This window comes from Elephas maximus, chromosome 4, assembly GCF_024166365.1.
Source record: "Elephas maximus indicus isolate mEleMax1 chromosome 4, mEleMax1 primary haplotype, whole genome shotgun sequence".
NCBI lineage: Eukaryota > Metazoa > Chordata > Mammalia > Proboscidea > Elephantidae > Elephas > Elephas maximus.
The window spans coordinates 108,811,448-108,821,134 of NC_064822.1; the positions used below are offsets into that span (position 1 = coordinate 108,811,448).

Genomic DNA, 9,687 nt, shown 5'->3' on the forward strand with positions numbered 1-9,687 from the left:
GCAGTGGACGCCTAGAGCGTTGCCGGCGAACAGGCTTTCCCTTCGTTAGTCCTTCCCAACATGGCGCAGTCGGTTAATATCACGGAGCTGAATTTACCGCAGCTAGAAATGCTGAAGAACCAGCTGGACCAGGTGGGGACGGGCCCCTGAGACGCCCCTTTTCCGCCTCATATCTCCCCTGCCCACACTACTCCCTCGCCCGCATTCCTCCCCAGTTTGGAAAGCTTCCGTTCCCAGCCGAAAGCCCCACCGCGTCCCAGGTGCCGCCCCCTCCCCGGCCGTGCTCCCCTCTTTCTCAAGCCCCTGTACGGACCCTGTTTCCCGTTATATGCAGGAAGTGGAATTCCTGTCCACGTCCATTGCCCAGCTCAAAGTGGTACAGACCAAGTACGTGGAAGCCAAGGACTGTCTGAACGTGCTGAACAAGAGCAACGAGGGTATGGGTTAGGCGGGTGAGGGCAACCTGAGGAATGTGGCAAGCCGGCTTCTCCTCTCGTACCACCTCCTAATCTAGTTTTCCTTACCTGAGGGAAGAAAACAATCCATTACATATTGTATACTGCTTCATGAACCCTTTGCATGTTGCTTAGCTAGAGCTGCCCCTGTTTCTGTTCTTTTCATTCTTTCTCTGGGTGCTGTGCCATGTTTGAACTCCCTTTAACGTCTTAACGTTGGAGCTGCCAACTTTCCCCAGGTGTTTGTCTTTATTGCTTTCACAGGGAAAGAATTACTTGTCCCACTGACGAGTTCTGTATCCTTTCGGCAAGAACTGCTCTCCTGCTTTCTCCTTTCCTTCCCTCTGGGGAACAAAAGGGGGGAAGGTAATTTTGATTATTCCACGGTCCCCCATGATTTTGAGAACACCCCTCTTATTATACACACTTCCCTTTTGCTGTTTGAAGATATTAATGTAATATGGAGATAAAACTGGGGGTTTACACTTTGGCTAGTAAACTAGGTAGAAGACACGAGCAATAGAAGAATAGGATATAGAAACTGTTCCTAAACTGCGGTCGCTAAGCAACAGGGATTGTGTCCACCTGTTGAGTGTTTTACTTGCATGAGCAGGTTATGGTGGTACAGCGTTTGTAATCTGTAGTCTGAGAACTGACAGGCTAAAAGAACTGCTCTCCTGCCTTCTTCCTTTCCCCTGGGGAAAAAAGGGCCGGAAGGTAGTTTTGATTACTCCACAGTCCCCCATGATTTTGAGAACACTCCTCTTATTATACACACTTTCCAGCTCCCCTATCTAACTTGGGGCCAACATCCAGCTAACAGCTTGTGAGTACCAGGGAGTACATAGACTTGAAGTGTGATAGCACTGTAGTGAAGGGCTAGCAGTGTAGTTGGGAATGGTTAAATAATGAACATTAAATCCCTTAGGAATTATCTAGTCCATGGTTGGAGATGTTAAGGAAAAACAAGGCTGACTTTTCACTTTCACTACGCTAGAGCAGTGGGAAAACATTGTGTCTAGACTTTCTGGAATAGCTAATATGAAGTCTTAATGAAAACTGCTTGGAGGGTGGGGGATGGGGTCAGGGCAAGAGAGTGTTCCATCTTATGTCATTTTCTCCATAGGGAACCAACTTTTCTCTGTCTTTCCCCATCTGGAGTTTAGAGGTATAGTTCTCAAGCCTCTAGATTATTCAGTACCTGTGTCTCAGCATTTTAGAAAAGAAGTGTCTTAGGAGGTCAAGTAGGCTGGCTGACAGGGAACCAAGGGTAATGCTAGGCTAGTTTTTCCCTTAATCCTTGCTTCTCAGATGTATGTCCCTGGGAAACTACATGATGTGGAACATGTGCTCATCGATGTGGGAACTGGCTACTATGTAGAGAAGGTGAGCTGGAGGAAACGTGGATGCCCTTCTAAACAGGGAAATATCTAAGGTGCAGCATGAGGTCTGCTCTTATCCCCCATTAACCTCTGACCTATGTAGACAGCTGAGGATGCCAAGGACTTCTTCAAGAGGAAGGTAGACTTCCTTACCAAGCAGATGGAGAAAATCCAGCCAGCTCTGCAGGAAAAGCATGCCATGAAACAGGGTAAGCTTGGCCTGGGGCACCTCCTGACACTGTTTTTGACCTCCATGGTAAAGAAGTGGATTGCAGGGTGAATCATGGGTGTGTTCCTTTTGCTAAATTAAAACCATGTTTTTGTATCTCTTTCTGTGGTGCTTTCACGTATCATTCTTTAGATCTGTGTTACTCTTTCGACCTATGTACCCACTATTTGTAGATCCCTGGTTGGGTGCTTGAGAAATTTGGAGGAAGGAAATCATGTCTGTGTTCTTGTGGAGCTCCTATCTAATTGGAATAGAATGGCAGGAAAGAAACATAGCCCAAACTAATACTAGCAATTGTAGCCCTGGCTGTGCGTTGAATCACCTGGGAAGTTTAAAAAGCAAGCCTGGGTCCACTCCCGGCCAACTAAATCAATCTCTGGGAATTGTTCCCAGGGGTCAGTGTTTTTTAAAAGTTCCCCAGGTGATTCTGTTGCAGTCAGGACTTAGAACTACTTCTAAAGGCAAAAATCTATCACATTATAATTTTCTGGTTATGTCTGACTCATTAAAAAATAGCTTTGCTCATTCGTTAATGTATTGATGACTTAACACATTGTAGGATCTGAATTTGTGTTACTGTGTGTCTCCCACAGTGGATCACTGTGTTAAAAACTTTATTAACAAACTGTAAATAGTGGTCTGCCTTCAAACCTGTCATTTTTCCTTACCTCTAGGTTAGGTTCTGACCAGGGTCTTACTCTTCCTTTTTCGTCCACAGCTGTTATGGAGATGATGAGCCAGAAGATTCAGCAGCTCACAGCTCTGGGAGCAGCTCAGGCCACTGCCAAGGCCTGAACTTGTTGCAGAAATAGAGCGGAGGGACCCTGCTTCAGGGGCCTGGGACTCTGTGGGCATGGCTTCTTAGGGCGGGGGCGGGGGTCTCGTCGAGCTTGTGTTTAACGCTAATAAAAGTGCCAGCTGGCCAGAATGTTTTTGTTTTTGCATTAATCAGGGACTAGGAATGGGGTGGTCCAGTGGGCGAGGTAAACCGAGGTGAAGCGGAGTGTATCTTGGCGACTCCACCCAAGGGGCCCTTCGAGGAGCTGAGAGTCTGTGCTGGCCCGCGAGTTCTTGCCAGGCCTGTTGCCGTGGGAACGGCCGGCAAGCGGAAGTGGGGTCGCAAGGGAACTTCCTATTCCGGGTCGGCGCCCCGCTTCCCCGCCGGGGGATCTGCATGGGCCACCGCTTCCTGGGCCGTCTCGTACCGCTGCTGCAGCTGCTGCCGCCCCTGCAGGCTCGGCGCCGCATGCTCGGCCCAGTGTCTGTCCCGCCCTCCAAACGTCCCCGTGGCGACTTCATGGCACCACCCCGAATTGGGACGCACAACGGCACTTTTCACTGCGACGAGGCGCTGGCATGCGCGCTCCTTCGCCTCCTGCCCGAGTACCGGGTACAGTCCCACAAAACTGATCCTGGTCCCACCCAACTGCCTCCGGGGCGCCCCAGCCCGTTCCTGTCACAGGGTCCCTCGTAGCTCTTCAGCGGCCCGAGCACCCTGCCTCCCCCGGAAACCCAACGTTAATCGTCTGCCCGCGCGACTCCGGCAGCCTCCTCATCTCCTATGTCACCCGCAGGATGCAGAGATTGTGCGGACCCGGGACCCGGAAAAACTGGCCTCGTGTGACATAGTGGTGGATGTGGGTGGCGAGTACGACCCTCAGAGACATCGATATGACCATCACCAAAGGTGGGTTTCCGGATCCCATTTCCTTAACCTCCTTGACTTTATCTTCCCTTCGTGCTCTGCTTTAGCTGTCCATTACCGTGGTCCCTCTCAGCAGAGGGAACTGCCTTATTGAAATCAAACTCCTTTGTCTCTCTGGGACTATAGCCTTCCATCCATCCAGCTGCCTGCCCTTTACCCATCTACCTGTCCTTGGACTTCCCTGACCCCTCAAGTCAGCCCACATCTCCCTAGGCTTCCCAGCAGTCAGTCCCTCAGGCCCCTCCTGACTTACCTCCTTCTTTGGCTTAGGCAGGCTTTTCTCCCACCAGCACAGCCATCACCCCAAGTAATACCTTATCTGGATTAATCCATTCTGCCTTTGCTGCCCCGTATCAGGCTGGTTGGGCCCAGTAATTGTGGACGCAGGATGGTTCGGATGTGTATACTCTCCTACTTCACTTAGACTCTTCCACTGGGAAATCTTTCTTGTCCGAGGGTAGTCCATTATCCGCATTGCCATTCGATCCTTTTTCCCTCTCTTCAAGCCCCTATCTCATTAAACTCCCTCCATGATTGTCCCTGCCTCCTGCTTAAAGAAAATTGAGCTTTTCCTTCATGGACTCCTCAGTTTCCCACTCCTGAACACCCTCAGCCTCCTCCTTCCAATTGAAGCAAAGTGTCCCCTTCTGTTGGAGGTCAGTCCTTTGCCCACGTTTCTGTTACTTTGTCCTCTGGGACTTCCTGTCATGATTCTCCGACCAGTGTTTTCTACTTTTTCTTCTCTGCTGCCTAAAACTTTGCTCAAGCATCTCCCATCTTGAAAACAAAGAACTGAATTTTAAAAAAAGAAAGAAAACCCTCTCTGAGGCATTATGATGATGTTTTAGGTTTTTTTTTTTTTTTTTAAACACTACTTATTACTTTTATAAATGGTGTCTGGAGGGACGTGTCCCTCTAGTTACAGTCTAATCGCTTGCCCTCATTTCTCTAAGCTACTCTTTTTACTCTTCAAAAGAATACCTGACCCTGGCTCCACCTCTTCCCATTAGATTAATTTCCATCCCCAGCCTGCTGCAGTAGTTTTTACCTTGTCGCTCCATTGGAACTGCTCATGGAAAGGGCACCCGTGGCTTCCACACCAAACTAGAGTTGCCTCAGGGTGTTACCTTAACTGACCTTTGTGGGGCACTTGTGGCACTCCTTTTTGCCCCCCCCCCTTTTTTCTTATAGTTCTTTTTTATATACATTTTAACATAGAAAAACCAAGCCCACTGCTGACAAGTCATTCTGACTCAGGCACCCCGTAGGGTTTCCAAGGCTGTAAATCTCTGCGGAAACAGACTGCCACATCTTTCTCCTGAGGAGCAGCTGGTGGTTTCGGACCACCGACCTTTTGGTTAGCAGTCGAGTGCTTTAACCACTGTGCCACGAGGGCCCCCTAATTTTGACATATCTAGAATATAAAACATAAGATGGTTACCTATGATCTTATGTCCCAAACTAAGAACTAGAACATTACCATTACCTTTGCCTCTGTACCTGTGTACTTCTTCCTGTCGCGTTCCTTGCCCCACCCCAAGCAAGCAGTATCCTGAATTTTGTATTCGTCATACCTTTGTTCTTGGGTAGTTTTAACACATGTGAGTCTTTCCATAAACAACACATTGTTTGGTTTTGCTTGTTTTTGAACTTTACCTGGGGGGTTATTATATCACTAGTCTTTATACCAGATGTATATTTTATAATTAATTTTTTGTATTTACTCAATAGTTAATCAAAATCATTAAAACAAAAGTGAGCTCCTTAGGTGTTTCTGATGGACTGGTATCTGGAAATCACAGCGGTAGTTTCTGCTTCTTTACCACATCTGTCACACCTATTCTCTGTTCCACTGCTGTTCAAATTCTGCTTTCCTCACTCACCTTCATCATCGCAGGTAATCTCTTCCTGCATCCATTCTCCACGCTGGCTGGCACAGTCCTTTTTCGAACATGCACTTGCCTGCTAAAAAATCCCTCTGTGGCTTCCCATTAACCTACAAATAAAGTCCAAGCTTGTTAGCATGGCATCCAAGGCTTGCCGAGATCTGGCCCTGCCTGCCGTTACAGCTTTATCTTTTGCCACCTCCTTCTCACACCCGAGCTGGCTTTCGTGCAGTTGCGTGAAGAGACCTGTCTCTTAGCCCTTGCACATTTGTTCCCTCTGCCTGGAATGCTATTTCTCCTTCACCCCGTGTCTGTCTGGTGAATACCCACTGATTGATCTTTTAGGACTGACTTTAAAGGTCTTTTTCTCAGGAGCGTTTCCTCATCTCCTCCGTTTATAATCTCTCTAGAGCACTTGCTTGGTTGGTTGTGTGTTTGTCTGCCTCCAGCTGATGGTGAACTACTTGAAGGCAGGGAGACTCCAAGCCAAGGTCCATGTTGACTCCCGAGGAAAAGTCAAAGCTCTCCCAGCTGAACTTTTGCCTCCCAGCTGGTGCAATACTTTCCACACGCCCTACCCTATAAATGTCTGTGCATGTACAAACACTGTGGGGTAACTGGGGCCAGCCCCTTCACCTCAGCCCCATCTCCCTGTGCTCCTCAGGTCTTTCACTGAGACCATGAGCTCCCTATCCCCTGGGAAGCCTTGGCAGACCAAGCTGAGCAGTGCAGGACTCGTCTATCTGCACTTCGGGCACAAGCTGCTGGCCCAGTTGCTGAGTACTAGTGAAGAGGACAGCATGGTGGGCACCCTCTATGACAAGGTGGGACCTAAGGACAGAGATGCCCCACATGCATCTCCACCGGGTCAGCAGGGAGAGGTGCTCACACAGCACTCAGACTTGGGTCTCAGGTGGTCAGGGTTGCAGGCCCCAGCACTCACCCTTTTCTCAGTCAGGTTCATCCTCTCACAAGGGGATGGTAAAGCTCCCCCACCTATGTCCTGGGATGGTCTGTGAGTAGTGGATGAGATAATATGTGGGGAAGGGCTTTGAAAACCATAAACAGTGTTTCCCAGTCTTTTTCTCGACCTGACACACAAAAAATGGCTGCACAGGACATTTGGGTAAACAGAGGCTGCTTATGTTTGGTCTCATATGGTAAGCTCGGCTGGGAAGGGTTTGATTATGACAGTATCTTCAGGTTCCACCAGTGTCCCCTGCAAGCAGCGCAGCGGTTTCCTGCTGTTGGAGAAGGAACAAGGCTATTGGTCCTGGCATGCATGTTGGATCAAACAAACAATGCTGTACCTACAGGCCCTAGCATCCTATGAATTCAAAAGCAAACCTCCAATTCAGTCTTTTTTTTTTTCTTCGCATGTAGGCTACTGAGATCAGTTTTCTGTCTTGGTTGGCCTGTTTTCTGCCCCTTATGGCACAGCTTTAGTATGCACCAAAAAAGTGAAGAAATAGGAACAGGCTAAATAAAGCTTTTGGAATATCAAAGTTTTAGACTGCCTGGATCAGTTTTCACTTCCAGTGCTGAGGGGTTTCTAAGCAACTGGCTAAATTAAACCCAAGTTTTAATCAACCATCAGGTTGTGCTTCAGACCAAGAGATGCTTGGTACAGAGAAACTTCTTTTTTTGGCTGTCCCTGAGAGTAGCACTTTTTCTCTATACCACAGGTATGTTGATATGTAGGCCTATTTGAAGAGCATATTTACAGGAAAATACTGACCTAATTGAAATAATTCTTACCCAAAAACTCTTGAGGTCACATGAATGCTCACACAGTAGAATTATTGACTGTAGCCAAAAAATGGAAATCATCCAAATGTCTATCCACTGATGAATGGCTAAACAGAATGTGTTATATCCATATAACAGTGTCATCTGGCCGTAAGGAGGAATGAAGTACTGCTACATGCTATAACATGGGTGAACCCTGAAAGCATTGTTGAGCGAAAGAAGCCAGACACAAAATGTCACACATTGTATGATTCCATTTATATGAAATGTCTAAAACAGGCAAATCCATGGAGATAAAAAAAATAGATCAGTAGTTGCCAGGGGCTGAGGAGAGGGGAGATGGAAGGCAACTGCTAATGTATGGGTGTTGTTTGTTTTTTTTTTTTTAAAGAAAAGTGTTCTGGAATTAGATGGTAGTAATGGTTGTGCAACACCGTGAATATACTAAAAATGACTGAATTGTATACTTTAAAATGGTGAATTTTATGTTACATGAATTTTACCTCCAAAAATTCCATTAGGGTTTGTAAGATGGTATGTTCTGTTCCTATAATTTCTTCTGCTTTCTTAGCTGAAATTTTTCTAAAATTAAACACACACTCTTGAAACATTGTCCTCCCATTTCCTAGTTGAGGCTCAGGAGATATAGCAACTGCCGATGTCATATGGCACATTAGGGGCTTCCCTGGGACTGCATTCAGCTCTTCACATCTAGTCCAGCAGTCATCCTTTCTCCCACCTGCCTTGTGTGTTTGGCCAGTCCCTCCTGTACCTCATTAATGCCATCTTAATAGCCTCCTCTCAGCCTACCTGGAGACTTATTCTCCTTCAGCCATAAGGATCCACTCCCACAGACCCCCTCGAGGAACTTGAGACCTTCCTTGTTCAAGAGTCAGCACGCATGCCCCTCCACACACACACATGCTGACCCTGGCTCAAGCTTTCAATAATGGAGCAAGCACTGGTTTAGAAATTCCAGTCCCAGCACTGTTAGGTATCTGACCTTGAGCAAGTCGCTGAACTCCCCAGTTCCCTTTCCTCACCCAGTTGGTGCTGAGAGATCCCCACAGGGCTATTCTGAGGATTAATGAAGGAGCATGTATGAATGTACTTTGAAACCTGCCACCCTAGATGTACGAGAACTTCGTGGAGGAGGTGGATGCAGTGGACAATGGAATCTCCCAGTGGGAGGAGGGGGAGCCTCGATATGCAGTGACCACTAATCTGAGTGCGCGAGTTGCTCGACTTAATCCCACCTGGAACCAGCCCAACCAAGACACGGAGGTAGGGAGGGTCCCAGGGGAACCTCAGAGGAAGAAATGGGAGCATTTGTCCCTTCTAAACCCTAGGAAAGTCAAAAGTTTGGGCCGGTACTATAGTTCCGACTCCCCCATGATTTCCAGGCAGGGTTTCAGCGTGCGATGGATCTAGTTCGAGAGGAGTTTCTGCAGAGACTAGACTTCTACCAGCACAGCTGGCTGCCGGCCCGGGCCCTTGTGGAAGAGGCCCTGGCCCAGCGGTTCCAGGTACAGGCGTGGGCAGAGCACTGTGGGTAGGGGGCCGGTGACAGCTGACAGGCGGTGGTCACCAGGGGCTCCTGTTCTACCTTGAACCCTTTAGCCTTGCCCCACTTCCCTTTCAGGTAGATCCAAGTGGGGAGATAGTGGAACTGGCCAAAGGCGGATGCCCCTGGAAGGATCACCTCTACAACCTGGAATCTGAGCTGTCCCCTCCAGTGGCCATTGCCTTTGTTATCTACACTGACCAGGCTGGACAGTGGCGGGTACAGTGTGTGCCCAAGGAGCCCTACTCATTCCAGAGCCGGTGAGGCCCCAGACCCTGCAGATCTTTAGGCCTATCTCAGCCCTTAGTGGCTACCAACATTGGCTCTGCTCTGTTCCCCTCCCTCTCAGTTCCTCAAGTTTGCGTTTCCTCCCACCAACTCCCTTTCTGCTCACTTGTAGGCTGCCCCTGCCAGAGCCATGGCGGGGTCTCCGGGACAAAGCCCTGGACCAGGTCACTGGGATTCCTGGCTGCATCTTCGTCCATGCTAGTGGCTTCGTTGGTGGGCACCACACCCGAGAGGGTGCCTTAAGCATGGCCCGTGCCACGTTGGCCCAGCGTTCAGCACCTATGCCTCCCACAAATCCCTTAGTCCAATAAAACGTCTATCTCATACTGATCAAGTCCTTGCCTCATCATTGCCCTACACCATTCTGGGAACTTGCTCAAACGTGAGAAAAGTTAAAGATCTATTATGTGTCAGGTATTTGCTAGGTTA

General features: G+C 48.4%; 2 protein-coding genes across 2 annotated transcripts; both read left to right on the forward strand.

Moving 5' to 3' along the window:
- The first annotated feature begins 24 nt into the window (after positions 1 to 24).
- PFDN5 (prefoldin subunit 5) lies at positions 25 to 2,961 on the forward strand. The gene is made up of 6 exons (XM_049883269.1): positions 25 to 132; positions 335 to 437; positions 720 to 751; positions 1,767 to 1,841; positions 1,941 to 2,046; positions 2,785 to 2,961. The coding sequence occupies exons 1-6, from the start codon at positions 61 to 63 to the stop codon at positions 2,859 to 2,861; spliced, it is 465 nt and encodes a 154-aa protein (XP_049739226.1). The 5' UTR covers positions 25 to 60; the 3' UTR covers positions 2,862 to 2,961.
- Positions 2,962 to 3,077: 116 nt separating this feature from the next.
- MYG1 (MYG1 exonuclease) lies at positions 3,078 to 9,584 on the forward strand. Its single transcript, XM_049883268.1, has 7 exons — positions 3,078 to 3,456; positions 3,641 to 3,753; positions 6,322 to 6,481; positions 8,538 to 8,690; positions 8,810 to 8,932; positions 9,049 to 9,230; positions 9,371 to 9,584. Exons 1-7 carry the CDS (start codon positions 3,241 to 3,243, stop codon positions 9,567 to 9,569), a joined length of 1,146 nt encoding a protein of 381 aa, XP_049739225.1. The 5' UTR covers positions 3,078 to 3,240; the 3' UTR covers positions 9,570 to 9,584.
- Positions 9,585 to 9,687: the final 103 nt, after the last annotated feature.

What these genes read in the sequence shown, in the direction of transcription:
- PFDN5 (XM_049883269.1), top strand. Translation starts at nt 61, where the DNA reads ATGGCGCAGTCGGTTAATATCACGGAGCTGAATTTACCGCAGCTAGAA. An exon ending in CTGGCTACTATGTAGAGAAG is followed by an intron (nt 1,842 to 1,940) that starts GTGAGCTGGAGG and finishes TGACCTATGTAG; the next exon opens with ACAGCTGAGGATGCCAAGGA. An exon ending in AAAGCATGCCATGAAACAGG is followed by an intron (nt 2,047 to 2,784) that starts GTAAGCTTGGCC and finishes TTTCGTCCACAG; the next exon opens with CTGTTATGGAGATGATGAGC.
- MYG1 (XM_049883268.1), top strand. Translation starts at nt 3,241, where the DNA reads ATGGGCCACCGCTTCCTGGGCCGTCTCGTACCGCTGCTGCAGCTGCTG. An exon ending in CCCTGGCCCAGCGGTTCCAG is followed by an intron (nt 8,933 to 9,048) that starts GTACAGGCGTGG and finishes CTTCCCTTTCAG; the next exon opens with GTAGATCCAAGTGGGGAGAT. An exon ending in CCCTACTCATTCCAGAGCCG is followed by an intron (nt 9,231 to 9,370) that starts GTGAGGCCCCAG and finishes GCTCACTTGTAG; the next exon opens with GCTGCCCCTGCCAGAGCCAT.